The sequence below is a fragment of the Perca flavescens genome, chromosome 12 (assembly GCF_004354835.1).
Source record: "Perca flavescens isolate YP-PL-M2 chromosome 12, PFLA_1.0, whole genome shotgun sequence".
Classification (NCBI taxonomy): Eukaryota; Metazoa; Chordata; class Actinopteri; order Perciformes; family Percidae; genus Perca; species Perca flavescens.
This window is the reverse complement of record NC_041342.1, coordinates 22,980,502-23,001,233: the sequence shown is the minus strand read 5'-3', so window position 1 is coordinate 23,001,233 and position 20,732 is coordinate 22,980,502. Positions and strand designations below refer to the sequence as shown.

The 20,732-nt window shown below is 38.7% G+C and overlaps 1 protein-coding gene across 1 annotated transcript in view; it reads left to right on the top strand.

Moving 5' to 3' along the window:
* slc1a7a (solute carrier family 1 member 7a) overlaps positions 1-17,348 on the top strand; it is a 37,071-nt gene extending 19,723 nt beyond the window's left edge. The window contains exons 4-11 of the mRNA XM_028593465.1: positions 5,377-5,419; positions 6,104-6,335; positions 6,587-6,686; positions 7,698-7,931; positions 9,598-9,792; positions 15,285-15,419; positions 16,004-16,103; positions 16,674-17,348. Coding sequence (XP_028449266.1) covers positions 5,377-5,419; positions 6,104-6,335; positions 6,587-6,686; positions 7,698-7,931; positions 9,598-9,792; positions 15,285-15,419; positions 16,004-16,103; positions 16,674-16,940 — 1,306 coding nt within the window. The 3' untranslated portion in view covers positions 16,941-17,348. The remainder of the gene's footprint in view (positions 1-5,376; positions 5,420-6,103; positions 6,336-6,586; positions 6,687-7,697; positions 7,932-9,597; positions 9,793-15,284; positions 15,420-16,003; positions 16,104-16,673) is intronic.
* The last annotated feature ends 3,384 nt before the right edge of the window (positions 17,349-20,732 follow it).

Below are 20,732 nucleotides of genomic sequence, written 5' to 3'. Positions count from 1 at the left end.
AAGTTCAAAGACACCAACATTTGGTCAGATTTTTAACAAATTCCCATGAGATCATTTAAAAAAAATAACAAAACAAATCTATAAGAATAGATATTTATTAGAGAACCAATCAAAGTTAAATATTGTGAATGTGATTGCTTTTGATTTTGTAAATTTGCAAATGAAGTAACAGGTATTGACTTCAGCACAAATGAAAGCAGACCAAAGGGAGGAATGTATCATAAGCAGTGAGAGTAAATGCAATTTTTTGCTTCTAACAGCAATACGAGAGCAATACGCAAACTTTATGTCAGCATGTTCATTATAGTGCACAATAGATGCTGCTGCGGGCACATCACCATTTAAAGCTGTTTTATATTACAGTACATGTGAAGTTCTTGCTCTGCGTGCCGTTTCACAAGGACTGAAGTTGGGTAAATTATTGAGGTTAAAGCGTAAAGCCTGGAGCATCGTGTGAGTGGGTTATTGTGCTAAGCTAATTAAGATGAAGTGTGTGTTTAAGGTGAACCTGGGTCAGCCGTGCAGAGAGAAACATGACGGTGAGACACTGACAGCTGCTGTGTCAGTGTCGCAGTCGGTCAGTGGGATTAAGTCTACGGCCTGTAACACAGAGAGCTGCTGAGCTGTTGACCCTACCACTAGAATATTACAATATATGATGCTATTTTATCGCAATAAACTACCAACAATATCTTTTAAATTTAAAAATAATTTAATTTGTCATTTACAGTAAAAGTTAGTTCTCTTTTCATCCTCTGTTGATTTTGCTTTTTACTGTAATTATTTGAGAAGTGTAATAAAAGAAATCACATCATACTAAGAATACATTGAATTTGAATGAGTCACTTTCATCAGAATGAAAAAGAGGGAGTAATATGGGCCAAGCCCATGGAATCCAACTATGTTCTGATCATGTGTGGCAAAGGTGAAGCTTTCAGGGGTTCTCGGGGCGTGTGTGCGTGTGTGTGTGATAATTATAATGAGCAAAGTATCAATATTTGCGTACTTGGATGTATTAGGTGCACTGGGGTCAGAGTGGTTCATTAGACTGATTTGCTCTGTCTCCGACACAGGATAGGCTGCTGCGTGGCTACAATAAAGCCATGCAGAATACTCAGTCCACTGAGATCTACCATATTATCCCCTTATTCGCCATATGTCTTTTAAGTCACTCTGTTGAATGCACGAGTTGTAAAACACAATATGCCTTTTAATCTCTCTGTGTCAATGTTCCTTTTTGAATTTGAGCTCTGTGTTGATGTGGGATTTACAGCCAGTGTATATGCCATGCTGATTCTGCTGTGATTGACAGACACTCTTATTTGTATAAAGAATGCTTTATACTAGGGGTCTTCAACGATTTTTTAGGCCAAGGACACTGTAGCTGTAAGGCCAGTTACACACTGGATGCGTCGTGCGAGCGTGTCAGCTGCGTGGCGTGTCCGTTTATATTTCGGCTCCCATGTTAACAGGTTAGAGCTTGCCTGCGTGAGACCTTGAGCCGCGTCTGAGACGCATGCCTGCTAGAAATAGAACCAATGCCTATTTTTCACGCGAGACGCGAGCATGTTGGAAGCGTTTCCAGGCAAAAGAGAATAGGAAAATATGTTTATATGTCATTTAGACACGAATGCATATTAATAAATGACATCTTGATGTTTGAAAGTCTCAAGGTTTTAACATCACTGTAGATATAAATGTAATAAAAAATTTCAGAGAAAAGATTTTCAAATATTGCACCTGTCATACAGAACGAAATATTCTAAAACATATTTTGCAGTCAATACTACCGACGTTATCTTGCTTTAATCAAATCAGTAGGCTATATATAAATGGTAGGATAGGCTACAATAGTGTTCTGAGTGACAGTCCAACATCAGATAGGTAGGCTCTTTACAGCTACACAATGTTGTTATAAACAGACAGCCCACTTACCCATTTTTCAGAGTTTGAATCTGTCAGCGCTATGTCCCGATATCAACCCTCCCTCTACCTAGCAGCAGGAGCAGCGACGTGTCAGACACGCTTCTGGTGTGTAGGACACACAGAAAAATCCATGCAGCCGCCACGCAGCTGAGACTCAACAGAAACGCCACGCTCACGCAGCGCATCCAGTGTGTAACCGGCCTAAGAGAGACAGAGCAGGGACCCCCTACTACGTAATGTAAAAAATGGAGTTGCATATTAAACTGGGCCTAAAATAACGTGTAGGGTGGCCTAAAGCCTTTACACATACCTTTTAATGGTGCATACAATACTAAGCTATTAAAATAATAATTTTTGACATTTATGAATCCTGTTTTAATGTTAAATATACATGAAGCAGATTGAATGCTTAAGCTTTATCTGCATCTGTGAATGCCTACCTTACCTGCAGGCCAGTGGCCTGTCATCAATGCTGTGTAAAAAAAAAATATCTTTGATATATCTTTGCTGATAATATGTTGGACTCATTTTCAAACAAAGTCTAACGATCCCGCTGTTTAGTCAATGCAGATTTTGTCATTCTAAAATTATTTATTTATTCATGTAGTCAAAGAGTTTGAACAAAGTATTATTTGTTATTTGGAATAAATTAAGTGGGCGGTGAAAGATAAAAATTTAAAAATCAATACTTGAGTCAACCTAAAATGAATATTTTGCGAGTTGCAGCATCTGGATGTAGGCATGAATGGAAACTTCCCAGTATGCACCAGGACAGACTGATGGACATACATCTCATGTTATGTGTTCATGCATTACTTCTAGTGTTATTGTGTTTAACATTGTATTTAACACAATACTAAAGTATGAGAAATGTGTGCACAATTGGTCACATACTAAGGACATATCGTGTAGTGGCCCGGGTTCAACACAATATGGGTTATTGTACATGTTGGTGGTAAATTACCTTTCCTAGTGTTCTCAGTCAGGACACATAAGCTTGAATTTGCACCTGATGAGTGAGTCACAGCATGAAAGTGCATTACTTTTTGTAGCTATATGCATGAATGGTTTATGAAAACAGCCTGACCCCTGTGGTCTAGATGTGAAAGAAAGACTTATTACAGTTTCAACTTTAATAGAATGGTTCACATTTTTGTGATTTGTGTTTGAAAATATATATTCAATATAATTTTATTTAAAGTGTTGCACCATAACCAAAGTTATCTCAGGATACTTTACAGATAGAGTAGAGAGCAGAAACCCAACAATTCCCCCAAGCGCATTCATTTAGTACGGCAGCGAGGAAAAACCTCCTTTTAACAGGCAGAAAGCTCAGACAGGTTGGGGGATGGAGAGAGAGCGAGAGAGAGAGAGATGCAAAGCAACTACAACAATATCAAATTAGGATAAATATAGAAATAACTACTTTTAGGTTTTTGTATGTTTCATGTATGCTTGTTGTTTAACTGCATTATTATATTAGTCTTAGTTTGCATAGTGTATTGGCAGTTTAAAACCTTGTTTACTTATAATTATGGTATGCTATTATATATTAACCCTATACTGCCTCAGACCTTGTATTTTTCTGCTTCCCGTGGAATTCAGCTTTTGACTTCCAGCAGACAGAGGTAGAAATTGAATCTAGATGTAATGTTCAAAAGACAAATCACAAATAGGCCGATTTCAACATCTGCCAAGAGTGAGAATATGTACTGTATAAGTACTTTTATCTGAACTTCATTCAGTATCTCTCAGCCTACCAAGCTCATGTCCATTTTCAAATGCTTGACTGAATATTGCAATAAAAGATCTGAAAGACAACATGCTCTTTGTTAATTCATCTTTAAAAGGGCCATACGATTGTAAAACACTTTTCAATTTGTTTTTAATATACATTAGGTTATTTATTATTAGATAAGATAAGATCGAACTTTGTTGTACTATAAAGGACAAAAAAGGAAAGCGTGAGAAAAAAATTCAAATAATCCAAGCACCGCCTCCTAAAAAATTGAAATAATCCATGTCCCGCCTCCTGTTGTCGCTGACTGGACGGCTGAGAGAACCAATAAGATGCAAAGCTACATATTTCAATGACCAAAAGTCCAACGTGCAGCAGGAAACCCACATAGGCGCCTATAAAAAACATAAACTCTAACACAGAAAACTAGTGTTATTACTGTATATATAACATACCAGCATCTTTACGGTAACTTGTATTGTTTCAGTTCAGTGAAATTTGTTGAACAAGCTCTTATCTCAGCCCTGTCTATGAGGGTTGTTTAGCATCTATTTCCCACTCCAAAAATACTTATTTCCCCTTTTACAATCACTTTCCCTGCTTCACTTGCTTCTGGTTTCATCCCTTTTTGCTCCTTTATAATTAAGCACCCAAATCCTCTCTGCTGCAGTTTCCCTTGGCAGGCAGAGCAATTCATTTGCTTTTGCTCGACTGAGAATGGCTAGGAGAGTGTGCTTTTTAGGGCAGTTATTAAAGTGTATCACCTTCCCACTTTCTGAGCAGCTTATAAAGATTGTTAAGATTTTCATAAGCCAAGATCAGTGCAAACAAACATTTTGACTAGCCATTAGGGACAGTTACTCTTTTCGTAAAGACCATTAATGAGCTGACTCATCCCTCATTGATTTCCAAGTATTGAATTAATGCTAATAACAAAAGGAGGAGATGGAAATCAAAGGAGACCCAGCTCACTGTCAGCCCCCACCTGTCAGTGGATCACAAACTTCCTGACAGACCTGAGGCAGCGGGTGCGGCTGGGGAAAAATCACATCTAGCACCTGGACCATCAGCACTGGCGCCCCCCAAGGCAGGTGTGCTCTCCCCACTGCTCTTCTCCCTCTACACCAACAATTGCATCTCAGGAGACCCGTTAACACATGTGTAAGACACACTTAAACTCCTGAAGTTTGCAGACAATACAACAGTCATCGGCCTCATCTGGAACGGTGACGAGTCTACACGGCCCTTTGGTGAGGTCACAACAACCTGGAGCTTATCATTTAGGAGGAGGAGCCTCAAATGGATGTCAAAATATAGACACAATCAGGAAAAAGGCCCAGCAGAGGATATATATATTTTTTTTTTTTTTTTTTTATTATTATTATTTATTTATTTATTATCTGTGCATAGTAGTCAACGTTCATGTTTACCTTGTTCAGCTTTGTTGTTTTTAGCTGTTATGTTTCTGTGTATTTACATTGAGCCGTGTGTCCACAATTACTTAATAAAGCTGATTCTGAACACATTTCATGATGACATCAGTAATGTTTCAATGGTCATTCAAATAGAAATACTTCACATTGAATGGATTTTATCCATTGTAACCTTGCACTGCATGTGCTTCTGTGACTGTGAAGGACTTTTTACTTTGAAAATAATTATACAGAGTCTATCATATCCACTGAAACACTTCTCAAAATTCTCTTCCCCAGCAACATGTTTCCAGCCAACCTGGTTCAAGCCACTTTTCAACAGGTAAGCAAAACATTTCAAGGCAAAGACATAGATAGAAAAAGATGATCAAAACACAAACAACAGCAAAAACAGTTTGGAACTGAGGTAAAAGCAAAGACTGGGAATGGAGGAAAACAGCTTCCCTGACTGTGTCTAAAAGCAATAAAATACATCTCCAAAGATCTCATTTGTTTAATCCGTACAAAAACCCCAGGCTGTTTTCTCCTGTCTTTATATGAAGATAAGCTAACTGGCTGCTGTTGGTAGCTTTATATTTAGATATGTGGTATAAATCTTCCCAATTAACTTTCAGCAAGAAAGTCAGTAAGTGTATTTACCGAAATGTCAAACTATTCTATGCTCACTGTTGAGGCAGCAATATTTCTTATTTTCCCTTTCACAGAGCAATTCTTTGTTTTAGATTAACAGTAAACACATATGTTAGCATATTAGAAAGTACATTTTAAAAGTTAGTGTTATAATTTTTCAGGAATCAGAAAATACAATAGAAACCGAGATTATAAAATTAACACACTGTGTTCAATGTCATTTCACTACTGTAATGTAAATCTTGTAATTTAAATGTTAACTAAAACACACAACGCATGTGTCATTATTTTATGACAATCTGTTGCCTTGAATATCTCTTTTGGTGTCATGTTTACTGTGCTGATGTTGGGGCCGGTGCTCTGTTTTGGTTTCAAGTATCGAACCCAGAGAGTCCCTGAGCTCATCCCCAAACCAACGGTGGCTCAGCTCCTGGATGAGAGCACTACGCGCAGGGTCTACATCTACGGCATCCAGGATGACAACGGCACGGATGTCCAGAATTTCTCCCTGGATCTTACGCCGCCACCTGATGTCATCATGAAAACATCACCTGGTACCAGCGAAGGCATGAACGTGCTGGGGATTGTAATTTTTTCCGCTACCATGGGTAAGTGGTTGGCATGGATCCTGTACACACACCTTCCCAAAGTAGTATAAACAATGCATATACATAACTATGTAAAATTGCGATCTTGATTTGCATAATTTAGTTTAGAATGTGTTGTGCGTTCTTTGTGATAACAATGTAATGACCACACTCTCGTCAATTGACACTGTTGAATCTATCTTTGTAGGGTGTATGATTGATGCATTTATTTATAAATGCAACATATGTTGTGTTTTTTTTCTTCAATCTAGGAATAATGTTAGGAAGAATGGGACCCAATGGAAGCGCTTTGGTCAACTTCTGCCAAAGTGTGAATGAGGCAGTTTTGAAGATTGTTGCCATTGTCATCTGGTAAGAGTTGTATCTTGGAAGTTACCAGCACCAAAAAAAAGTAACAACATTTGTGAGCAGTTTTTCTGATACTGGTAATAATGATCAAAATGTTTGCTGAAACAGCATTAGAATGTTCCTATTTTTAGCTTGGCTCTATGGACGGCAATATCAGTGTGTTGGTCAGTGAGTTGGCAATAAATTTAGTCAAGGTACTAATGCTAACCAAATGATTTTCCTCTAGTGTCACCCATGAGATTAATATCTTTGCTTTTTAGGGAAATGTCAGTCGCACTTAATTTTCCAGTTCATTAAAAAGACGTAATAAGCCATGCTTTGTATCAAATTAGACCATTACTAGATATGTTGTTTTTCTTAGACAGGCTATCGGATAGATTGCCATTTCATTCAATACAGATACGCATAGTGCCTCAGGGATGAAACCTCATGACTTTCGTGATTTCTCCTTGACTTTTCATCTTGTATATCTCAACATTTCTGATGGATTGGCAGAAGATTTTGTTCAGATATTCATGGTTCCTAGACGATGTATCTTCATGACTTTGGTGATCACTTAAATGTCTTAACAAATATTGGAAGGATCGTCATGACATTCAGTTCGGACATTCATGCCCCCCTAAGGATTTATTTTAACAGCTTTGGTGATCCCTTAACTTTTGATTCTGCATCATCAGTTCAAAACTGTTTAATGTGTCCAATCTGATCAAAATTACCAAATACCTTTAAAGCTAATGGCATTCCCATGAGCCTCAGCTGTACTTTGTGTGAATTCTATTAGCAAATGTTAGTCCGCTAAACTAAGATGGTGAACATGGTAAACATTATACCTGCTATCATTTAGCTCAAAGTACAGCCTCACAGAACCACTAGCATGGCTGTAAGATAAGTCTTGTTGAACAGTAAATGCACCATGACTGTTGAAGCTTGATGGGAAATACTATCATTTTAAATAAAAGCCAATGCTGTAGCTGTCTTTTTATGAACAAGCCTCTACGCTTCCGTCCCTTACAGGTATTTCCCCTTTGGGATCGTGTTTCTGGTTGCCGGTAAGATCTTGGAGATGGACGACCCTTCGGCCATGGGGAAGAAGCTGGGTTTTTACGCCATTACGGTGGTAATGGGCTTGGTGCTACACGGTCTATTCATCCTCCCGGCAATGTACTTTTTCATCACTAAGAAGAGCCCTATCGTTTACATCAGAGGCATTCTGCAGGCCCTGCTCATCTCCTTGGCCACCTCCTCCAGGTAAAGGCAGTTCTGACTTTTCACAAATTAAACACTTCATTTATATTCATGTTCATTTATATGGGGACTCTGTGAATCAGTTTTGCTGACCAAATATATTGTGGAGAATCAAGTTCCTTACATTTTGCTTTGTTTATGTTTATTATATTTAAGATAAAAATCATGTGAGGTCACCTGGGGCTCTTATAGTGTCACATGAACATGAATAATAATAATACAGCAAGTGTAATCATATAATAATAATAATAATAATAATAATAATAATAATACGCTTAGCTTTAATGTAAGGTTCACCAAAAATGTCAGAGTACAGACATGCTTTCAAACTATACTGCTAGAGTAGAAGTCGATAATGGAATTATTGAGCAAAATGGATGTCTGTGGGATTTCACTGAACCTGTTAACCTCATACGCTCTCAAGGCTACATTGTATGAGTGTGTGTTATGATTGGCTATATATTTGTCATTTCCAAAAACACTAACTTTGCAAGGGGCTGGACAGCATTATTGTCAAGAGTGTTCCTTCCAGGTTTACAATCAGTATGTTGCATGTTTATTCAGTGCTTCAGCCTCGAAGGTTCCTGTAAATAATTATGTATTGTGTCGCAGTTACCAACTAACTGAGAGGTAGAACTAACCAAAATAAAAGGACATTTTTGCAGCGTTCAGGTCTCCCCTACCCAACCTGGCTCACATTATGAAATAAATATAGACAAAGCTAAGCTAAGATTTGTTATCACAGCATCTGAAAAATGTATTAATATTTAAGGCTCTTGTACAACAGTTTTATGGATTTAAATGGTTGGTATACTCATACAGGGGCGGGGCTAGAAGGGAGGCACAGGGTGGCATCCGCCCCCCTGAAATTTGATTGTCCCTTCGCCCCACCAATCCATTAGGATAGAGTGCTGTCAATCTGATAATTGTGATTTCCATCGGATCAGAGCACTGTCACTTGGCTGCCTGTTCTGCCAATTTTCCCAGCCCTTGTCACCAATTAATGTTTCCATGATGACTTTCCAAAATTCTGATATAATAGAACCAGTAACTGGAATTATTGTTTTTAAAGGCAGACTGAGTCTAGAAAATGTGTATTGTATTTGGATATATCATTTTTTCAAAATGAAAACAAGTTAAATTAATAATGAATGTTATGTTTTATTTAGCAGAATGAATGTGTTCTATCCTATCCTATCCAATATTTCCTATATTTCTAAGCAGATTTTCAATGCTGTATTACAACAAAATTCTATTCTAATTGTACAAAATGCCCCACCCCCCTCCCTCTGACTGATATTGGTCCCCCCTGTGCCACCCAACTTGGAATCGCCCCTGCTCACATACAGTATGTTCTTGTATATCAACTCCCCAACACTAGCCTTTCCCCCCATCATTGGTCCTTATGGCAACAGCTTTCAGAATGAAATCAATTCAGTTAATATATACAATGACAAATGTATACCAATCTGAGGCAATTTCAGAGCACTGTGGGTGTTTCATGACTTTGTTGTGGTGGCAAATAGAGAAAAATTGCTATATGGAATTGGTTATGTGTTTGACTACATGTGTTGTTAAACACAACAAAGACATTATTGTAGTAAGCAATTTTCTCTGTATGTAGCCTATATATATTTATTATTATAATTATTATTATTTCCTGTTGCAGCTCTGCCACTCTGCCTATCACCTTCAAGTGCCTCCTTGAGAACAACCACATCGACAGACGCATCATCCGCTTCGTGCTGCCTGTCGGGGCCACCATCAATATGGACGGCACCGCACTCTACGAGGCCGTGGCAGCCATCTTCATCGCCCAAGTGAATAATTATGAACTTGACTTTGGACAGATCATCACAATCAGGTAAGGCCGGCTAAATGTAGACCGGAACTGGCTCATATATATATATATATATATATATATATATATATATATATATATATATATATATTGACTTTTGGTGGAAAATGAAATGAACTAGTATAGAAACTAAACTACTATATAATAAATGTCAGCAGGCAGGTAGGAAAAAAGAAATAAAGGTCATTATCACACTCAAATGTCTGAAAGCTAACTGCTAAACCTTTAGTTTATTTAGTTTAGTTTATTTGTTTCACAGAACATAAATACAAATTACATTGAAGAAATACAAAAATACATGTGAGGGTGAGGAAACCTTAAACAGCTCATATAAAAACCACAACCAAAGGACATACACTAATGTGGACGTACAAAATCAAAAATACATTTTAAGCGTTAGTGTGCAAAAAGTTCATAAAAATGTAAATAAATACATGTATAATAATTGCCATGTTTGCAGTAAAAACAACAGTTATCTTTTTTTTCCCAAAATCACATAGTTTAGACAGCTTGGCAAGCAAGTCTATTTTTATACATAGAAAGTGACACAGAGGAATCCATTAAATGTAAATTTTCATTCCACAAAATAACTTTGATAGAGAACTGACCGCGGGATGTTTGTTTAGCTAAACCTTTGTCTGCTAAACCTTTGATTACAGTTTATTGCCCATTGCTTAAACACTAAAAATTAATGCTTTGATCAAAGCCTCGATACCTAAACTTCTTGTAGCATACCTTAAACACAGTGTAACCATAGCATTGTCAACTTTGCACTTTGTTTGCAATTCTGTAACACACTTATTGCAAAACACTACACACGTTTTCTTACATTAGACACTTTGTTCACAAACGAAATCTCCTGTTATCATTGGGAAAACACTGTTCAAATGCAAAACTCATCTGGCAATTGTAGGCACTTACATACACACCTGAAAACACTTGCACAGAAAACAGACCACCAATCGGTCTGAGCCTTAGCACTACAAATAGGCCTCAGGTAAGAAATTTTGAGAACTTTGCAAGCATGGAGGCAATGAGAGTCAGAGTAAGAGGAGGACAAAGAGAGAGAGGAGTCGGACGTTAAAGAGAAATTGTCTGTGATGTTGACAAGGTCTTGTGGCCATATCCCAACAGAATGCAGGATCCATAAGCCCCCCCCAGCCCCCCCCACCACACACACACACACGCACACATGCACACGCACATGCACACACACACACACACACACACACACACACACACACAAAACAAGTACCCCATTAGCAATTTCTCCAGTAACTGTGTTTTTTTACTTTTGTTTTGTTGCTAAATGTGATGATTTGTGATTCTATTTTTCTTTATTTCTGTAAGAATGTTTGTTTTTGTAAAAACTCTTGATTACTGCAGAAATTCTACTTTTGAGTTTTACAGAAGACTGAGTCTGAGAAAATGACAATAAAAATAGAAACACAAAGAGTGCAGTGTTTTATATAAAGCCCATCAGTGGGTTGCTGGTGATATGAAAGAGTAATTCAAATGGTGCTTGTGTGTATGGTTTTGTTGCCAGAATTTCATTTTTTGGAAAGGAGTGTTACAGTTTTTGCCAATTGCTTACACACTTTTAGCAGGATTTGGCTCATTATGTCAAAACTCTACACACAAGCCAATCAGACATAGCACTTGGAGATTACAGTTTTTCTCGATTGTTTACACACAGTTTCTGAAAGCATGCCTCATACTCTCAGAACTCTACACACAAATCAAAAAACACACACGCAATGGGCAAAACCCCTCAATTCTCCTGCAAAATGAAACATTACATTCAAAACAATGTTATTTCTTCTCAAAATGGTATTTTGTTTTCAAATGACACACACAAACCATCATATGAATAGACATTTATAAGTACCAGTTGAACACTGATGTGCTCAATGTAAAACACTATGATGAATGAAAACACTATTCATCGTAATGACTTACGCCTTTTTTTTGTTCAGTGTTACACTTACTACAGACAGTACATACATAAGTGTGTTGTAAAATATTGTATATATAATATAATATTGTAATATGTTTTTATACTCAAAACACACAAATACACGGTAACAAATATATTTTATTTATCCCCACAAAAACAATGTACACAGTGTACATCCCAACAACGCAAAGTTGCACATACAGTGGTCTACATACAAAACAACAGAAGATTTTACTGTATACAGTTACAGTAAAAAAAAGAAAGAAAAAACTATGCTGCATCCTCTCTTCTGTTTCGGTCAGGCCACAGCACCTCATCCACATCACAAGCAATGTTTTCCCTGGCCAAGCAGTGGGGGGAAATATCGCCTAGTATGGCGAATCCAGCCATGAAAAGCATCAACTGCTATATCTCCACATGCGTCTTCCATCGCTTGGAGAAGGGATATATGCATTTGTGGATTTCGGTCATACACTTTCCATCTCAAGGCAGAAAAAAAATTCCAAAACAGAAGAGCTTACCTGTTGCCCTTTTATGCTTAAGCTCTGATTGCTAATTGTAAAACTGGGTGACAGGTGTTTTCCCATTTGATGAGTCAGTGTGCATATTTGAATGGCAACGTGTTCCTTGTGAAAACAAGAGTTTTTACAGTTTTTGCCAATTGCTTACACACTTTTTGCAGAATTTGGCTCATTATGTCAAAACTCTACACACAAGCCTATCAGACATAGCACTTGGAGATTAACAACTCATATCCCATAATGACACAGTGCAATGAAAACTTAACACTCCTTTCTAAAAACGCAAAAACAATACACACAAGCACCATTATAATTACACTTTCATATCACCAGCAACCCACTGATGGGCTTTATATAAAATACTGCAGTCTTTGTGTTTCTATTTTTATTGTCATTTCTCAGACTCAGTCTTCTGTAAAACTCAAAAGTAGAATTTCTGCAGTAATCAAACAAGAGTTTTTACAAAAACAAACATTCTTACAGAAATAAAGAAATAAGAGATACATTGCTGTTGGGATACAGTGTGTGTGTGTGTGTGTGTGTGTGTGTGTGTGTGTGTGTGTGTGTGTGTGTGCGTGCGTGCGTGCGTGCGTGCGTGCGTGTGTGCGTGCGTGCGTGTGGTGGGGGTTGGGAGGGGGCTTATGGATCCCGCCTTCTGTTCGGATCTGGCCACAAGACCTCGTCAACATCACAGGCGATGTCCTCGCGGGCTGGGCATCGGGGAAAATATCGCCTTGTGTGCCGAATCCACCCTTGGATTTATCCCACCTCAATGTTTCCGCATGCCTCTTCCATTGCTTGCAGAAGAGGTATGCGGTGTGTGGTTGCCGGTCATATACTTGCATTTAGAAAGGGGCTGTAAGGGGGCAGGTATAAAAGTGTGAAATGGTTATTGTTGTTGAACCAATCTTGGACCAGAGCAGCCCGGTGGAAACTAACATTATCCCAGATGACAACAAACAATGGCTGCAATGGTCTGTCCTGCACAACTGCATGTAGTGCATCTAGAAATGCAATGATCTGTTCTGTAAGGTAGGGACCTATAGTGGCAGAGTGATGTAGGACTCCTTGAATGCTAATTGCAGCACACAAGGAGATATTTCCCCCACGCTGCCCAGGGACATTTACAACAGCCCTTTTTCTAACTACGTTACAGCCCCGACGCCTGGTTTTGGCCAGATTGAAGCCTGCCTCATCCACGTAGATGAACTCATGTGGCAGTTCGACGGCATTGAAATCCATAACTCTCTGTAACAGAAAATATTGAATAGTGTTACTGAAAACACATACAGTAACTACAATGTCTATATTTTCACACAAGTAGGGGCTGGGTTGGGTCAGTATAGACAAAAAGCTACAAGCTACAGGCAGGGCAGGTGGCAGCATAAACCCTCATTCCCACATCACAATATATAGTATGTGAAGTAAAGTGACACATACCTGCACATGATCATGGCACAGATCCTTGACCCTCTCAAATGGCACCCTGTACAGCTGCTCCATTCTGAAGTTATGTTTCTGTAGGATGCGACTTAGTGTAGAAATGCTGACCCTGTTGATGTTGTTGAATACATTTCTATTTGCAATTATGAATGGTGCAGGAATACTTGTGGTGTTTTGAGTGCAACATGTGAATTAATCTAATGTCACACATTTAGTTTAATTCTGAATTAATAAAAAATATTATGGGATTTACTTGATACACATATATGTAAATGTCACACAGATTATGCCTCATATGAGCTTCTTAGTCTGATCTGATTTCTGCTAAATCAGTCTGGAAGCCCCAGGGACACAGACAGACAGACAGACAGACAGACAGACAGACAAAAACACCAACAGTCCCAATCCCACCAACGCCACCACCCTTAACCTATATCCACAGGTATACAAGCCCACCCAAGTAGAGGAAAATGGCCTGTGCTGCCTCTGATTTCATGACATGTCCGACTGTAATAACATTAAGCAGACCTCTCCTCATGGCTGCGGTCTGTGCCCATTCCCTCATAATCCCTTTGCAGTAAAACCCATATGACCTGTATTACTCATCTCCCTTGTCACGCCAGAATTATAATAATTTTTCCCTCTCTCTGCATCCTGTTCCCGTGCCGTTTGGCTGCTGACCATTGAGCTGCTCCATCTGCATGCCAACCCAACCCCAACCCCCCTCCCCCGCTGCAGAGGGACAGTTTGTGCTCAGAGGTCCAGGCCTCGGATAGAACATCTGCTCAATAATTCTCCCTACACAGTGGTGGAAGAAGTATTCAAATGCTATATCTAATTAAAAGTGGCAAACTACAATGTAAAAAATACTCATATTTACTAGTAAAAGTATTGTATTGCAAATGTTAAGAACCAGCACTTTTACTTGCTGGTTAGTAACATTTACACTACAGAGGTATTATGTGAAAAAAGTAAAGGTACACATAGTATGTGTAGGTATTATTATAATTGTTTATATCGTGTTGGGTCATCTCATACCGATCTTATAAGCCAAAGGTCCCCAACCCCTGGTCTGCACACCGGTACTGGCTTCGGAGCATTTCCTAAGGGCCACAAGGAAACCTTTGGCAAAAAAAAACAAAAAAACATGAACAATAATATAACTTCATAGGCAATTTTGGCTGCACTTGCCCCTTTACTACCCCTGAATAGTGATTGTCCAATCATAGCGGAGCAGCTGTAACTGTAGGCACAGTTGTAAGTAGCAAATCTCCTAGAGACAGTTTTTATTTAAGCCAGTAAAATTCATGGTCATTGGCTGGAAATGAGGAGCCTGACTTTGTTCATATCTGTGTGAAATCAGGGACCCATTGGTTATAAAAATGGTCATGTGGCCACCGTTTTCAGTGTAAACTGAATATGCGCCGTGCAAGAATAGAAAGCTTGACAGGCTGGAAAACAGCCTCACTTCTCCTCCTTTTCCAGGTCAGAAAGATCACATACTTCTTTGACGAGCACTTGTTCCTGTACGTTATAGAAATAAATGCTCTTTGTTCTTCTGTCTGTACTCTCAGCATCACTGCCACTGCAGCCAGTATCGGTGCAGCAGGAATCCCACAGGCTGGACTCGTAACCATGGTGATCGTGCTGACCTCTGTGGGTCTGCCCACCGATGACATCACTCTCATCATTGCTGTTGACTGGGCTTTGTAAGTAATGGTTAATCTTTCCATAATGAATAGCTGAATATAAGCCCCGAACTTGGGATGTGGTTCTGACATTTGAGTGTCTTTCCCAGTGGGTTTTAATAAACAGCTTCTTAGCTGGAGCTTATAACATAACATGCATAACTTGCACTATTTACATTTGCACTGTTGTATTATTATTGTTGCTATATTTTTCACATGCTGCCTTTTACAATTGTTTTATTTTGTAAAATTGTTTTATTTTGTATATTTTTAGTATATATTTTACAGTTTGAATTTCACTGTACAGGGAAATATGTTTCCTTACTGTGCATATGACAATAAAACTTTGAAATTTGAAATTGAAATAGAGGTTGCTGTAGATGCCACCACCAAAATATGCTGGAGTGCACAGGTACCATACTTGATGTATTTGGAATATTATAAGCCTCTACAATGCATAAACCTCAACACCTCAGTGAACCAAATGACCACCAACTCTATAAACTCTTAAGGACTGCAATGATATATGTAGTTTAGATTTTGAATATCTTATTTTCTTAACCTTTGTTAACACTGCGGATGACTTCTATCATTTTATTATCCAGGGATCGATTCAGGACCATGGTCAATGTGATGGGTGACGCACTGGCCACAGGCATTATGGCTCACATCTGCAGAAAAGATTTTGTCAAAGAAGGGGAGCAGGTGAGAGCCTACGACGCCAAAAACAATCAATGTATTCATTCGTTGTCTAGACCTCTGTGTGTCAATAAATTGCCATCTTAGTTTGAAAGACAGAAAAGTGTTTGATGCTACAACCTTAAATGACACACAGGCATGGCAGTGGTATCAGTCTTCTCATTTAACTAAAGTTTTCCCCAAAAATCCCCTTATATGTGTCCTACCTTACCAGCAGTCATTTTAGATCATATTAAAGTTCACTGTAAACAAAACATTTGTTATGGTTAAAAAATGATTTCATTTGATCAAGACAACATGATTAATATCTATCTATCTATCTATCTATCTATCTATCTATCTATAGAGAGAGATATTTCATCTTCATAGTTATTACTGTTACATGTCTTTGTGTCATTTCATCACTTCTGCCACTGTGACAGAAGTCTATTATCCATGCATTAACCTTTCCACAAATGATGTCCCTACCCAACCTTGGAAATAAGCTTTTTGTATGAAAGATATATGCAATTATGCAAATTAAAAAATGAATGTGATTCTGATTCCTCTTCTTCTCCTTCATGACCATTCCGCCAGGTGCCTCTGATCTGTGAAACTAAGCCCATGATAAGCATCCAGCAGATGATGACCTACCAGAACCAGAAGAATGGCTGCTACCAGCCGCCTCCACCAGGCAGCAAGCAGGGCCACCTCTCCCCGGACGTGGCTCGCCTGATGCAGCTGGAGGAGGGCATCCGGCCTCTAGAGAGGAAGAAACACGCTCACTCCTCTCACCACAAGAGGGAGCACAGGGACAAGGACCACTGTTCCGTTGATATGAATGGGCTGGAGACTAACGTATAGAAGCAGCTGCCCTGCTAACTGCTACTGGCACGTCTACAGCTGCAGGAGAGGAGGACAAATTAAAGATTGAGGTGACTCACGCTTTTTCCCCTCCGAGAAGGAGAGCAGCCCAGGGTGGATGAATGTAGATGACCCTGGGAAAAAAAAACAAGACAATTTTTCTTTTTCTACATAACCTAAATAATGACCTGCATTTCATTGTGTGTGTATGTGTGTGTGTGTGTGTGTACATATTCATCAGAGATGTATTATATGTTACAAGCAGTGAATGCTGCTCTACTCTAGCTGAAGGACATTTCAAATCCAAGAGCTGATGCCCATCCCAAAGGAGCGGAAATAGCAAACACAATATCCATCCATCCATCTTCGTCCGCTTATCCGGTTTCGGGTCGCGGGGGGAGCAGCTCCAGCAGGGGACCCCAAACTTCCCTTTCCCAAGCAACATTAACCAGCTCCGACTGGAGGCCTCGGGGAAGACCCAGGACTAGGTGGAGGGATTATATCTCCAACCTGGCCTGGGAACGCCTCGGGATCCCCCAGTCGGAGCTGGTTAATGTTGCAAACACAATAGCAGATATAATTAAAAAAACCTATCCCTTTGTGGACTGTGGGGGGGGGGAGGGGGGACGGGACAGAAAACATCTCTTTTTATTCATTGTGATCTGGTTCGGTATGTTTTTAGCATAATATTGGTTGGGGTTTTTGTATATTCCTTTTTTTTGTCATTCTGCTCTGTATAATGAAACTAAAAATGTTGCCTGAGCATTCTTCCAATAAATTCACTGACGCAGTAACGTGCACAACAAAGAGACAAAGAAACCTTTACTTTAACACATGCAACAGTTTGGTTCACATTCAGGAAAAACATGTGTTAAATAGGCTAAAAATTAAAAGGGATTATTTACAATTCCCCAAATGTCCGCAGCTACACCTTTCCCTACACTTCTCTGCCTTGTTGTCCTGAGTCCAAGTGAGTACTCTGCCTCAAACCTGCAGTACTGTACGGTTATTGCCAGAATCAGGACAAAAAGATGATGAGGGTCACAATGAAAACAAAGATGAGTGTTTGCCCTTGTGTTGGAGTCATGTTGTTTTCTTTGCACCCTATTGTATTTCCTCTTTGCCTTAAACGACCAAAGGAGAAGCATGCGGGACCAGTGCACCACTGACGTACATACAACAACACAAGTTGACAATCACAGGTCAAACTCGGAACTCTTTCCATATGTATGTGATATATGCTGTACATGTATTTCAAAAGTTTAAAAAAATGTAGAATTTACTATCATGTAAGTATGTTTCAAGATCTGCCATTCTGTATTTGTAAAAAGAAACATTTCAATGTAGTCCAACATTTATAAAAATGTATCAACTGTAAAAAGAAATCTCAAGAAATGAAAAATCTATAAAAACAAATGTTCAAATAGTACACTATGGGGAGTTATTTGTAATGTTTTTGGAATATGACGTCTACATTCCAAGAACTGCAGGGGCAATAAAGGTTTAAATAAATAAATATAAATAAATATATATATATATATCTCATTTCGAGGACTAAAAAAATGCAAAATGCAGTATTTAGAAATCTGAGAAACTGCATCTTCTCTCTTAAAAGGGCAAGCAGCTGTTACCTTTGCAAATTTCATGTTCAAACATGAATCCCATAAAACCCAATGTAAACTAAAGCCAACTGAGCTGTTAAATGAGTAAAGTGAAGAGATTTAAAAGACTAGCAGAGAGTCCTGGTTCAATCCAAGCCAAGTGCACTTAGGAGCATGGATGGCTTATTTAAATTTGGCTCAGGTAAGATCTCTATATTGATGTGCAATATTGCAAATGGTCCACTCTAAAGATAACCATGTTAATAAATCATGTCAAGGACTTTAGTACACCAAAACATGAATCTACACACTGCACCCACAAAGCAGGTTAATGTAAAGGCCCTTAGAATGAGCTTGTATAGGTCTTTAGGTGCAAGGTCTAATTTCACTGGTTGCTCTGCCGATTTAAAGTAAAAGCTCTGAACAGGAGAAACTAGAGCAGCATTGGAGCAAGACTGGGTTAGAAATATCAGAGAAACACCAATAACCTGGCAACTTTGGATAAATTGTGTGTAAATGCCAACCCTTGAAAGAGACGGATTAAGAGGAGAGTGTCCAGAGTGTGGAAGTATATTCAAGAAAACTTTACTTGTATTCAAAAGTGTTGGGCAAGTTACTTCCAAAATGTAATACTTTATAGATTACTAGTTACTGTCATTTGAGAGTAATTAGTTATATTACAATATTACTGTCTCTGAATTGTAATGTGTTACACTACTTTTGCATTACTTTTGAGTTACTTTCACCAAAATAACAGCGGAAGTTTGACTTAGCAGCTAGCTTGTGAATTTCACCACTGGATCAATAAAATCTCATCTTTATCCACTTTAATACATCACAGATTATTCATAATATTTTGTATAATTAATATGAATATGCAAAGTAACTAAAGCTATAAAAAATAGATAAGTAAAATGTAAACAAACATTAAAAATGTTTCTACTGGACACAAAACTTGGGCACTTTCTGGAGTCCAATATGAACAGTGGGACATATGTATTAAATACATTTAACATACATATATTTAAAGCATCTTGAGAAAATAGAATAGATAAATAGTAAGTCGTAATGTTCTACAAAATGTCCCAATATTGAGTAAAAAAAACAAAACAAAAAGTATGTGATGGAGAAGTGGGATGCGCTGGGTTGCTATGGTTACATAATGGCTTTCTTGTATTGTTGTTTCTGAAAAGCTGTCCTGTTGTGGTGTGAAGCTGCCAATTTCAGGGCATTACAGTCTCTGCACTGCAGAATTATCCCTTACATTTACAGTAAAAGGCCTTTCAGTGTTGATTTCTTTATTTTACAGATGTCTCAAAAAGGCTTTGCCACTGGAATTAGTAGTGCTAGAGAAGATGAAAAGGTTTGGAAAGACATGATACTTGGCAAGGGAATTAAATTGTTGTAAAGGCTGTAGTGATATCTTAACTCGTATGACTTATGGACTATATTGGAATTAGTTCCTCCATGACTGTGTAAAATGATTATGCTAATAGATTTCTGTATGCCAAGGCCGGAAAGCAGAAAATCTAATTGTTTGTTTCACTGTATGATTTTTAACTTCATGTCCCAAGTCGGTTCAGCATGTTGTTAGACAGTCCAGCTCTTCACGCTGACTTATACTGATCAGTGTCATATTAATATTTTTTCAGAAGCAGTTATCGGCAGGTGGTGAACTTTGGTGGGTCCATCCACTGAATTGAGGGGTCTCATTATATTCAGTCCAATATATATTTTTACTTTCTAGGAAAACTTTGAGCCAAGATAAACTATTCAAGCGCATGCTGAGCTTCTAAAGTTGACTAAGGCCAACCGAGCCTGAAAATTCTTCAGCTAACACCACTCTGCTTTATATCCTCCCACTGCGCATGTATTTCTTACAATACATCTCCTAAAGACCCATCAGCCCACTGCTTATATTTCAGTGAGGCAAGCCAGCTATGCAGCTTGTGCAGAGTCTCAACATGACCATTTGGCCAGCTGGCCACCGGGCAAAGGGACAGGATGAGGGTGGGCTAAAGGGAGTTGGCCAGATAGGAGCAATTAGGAACGCAGGCTGGATCTGACAGAAGGTGCACAGTGGTGGGCGGAGGGGCGAGGCCAATAGGGAGAGGTCGGGATCAACTCAAAAATAAATAGACAAATGGAGGGGAAATGGAGAAAAAGGGAAGTAGGGCACCAAGGCTGAAAA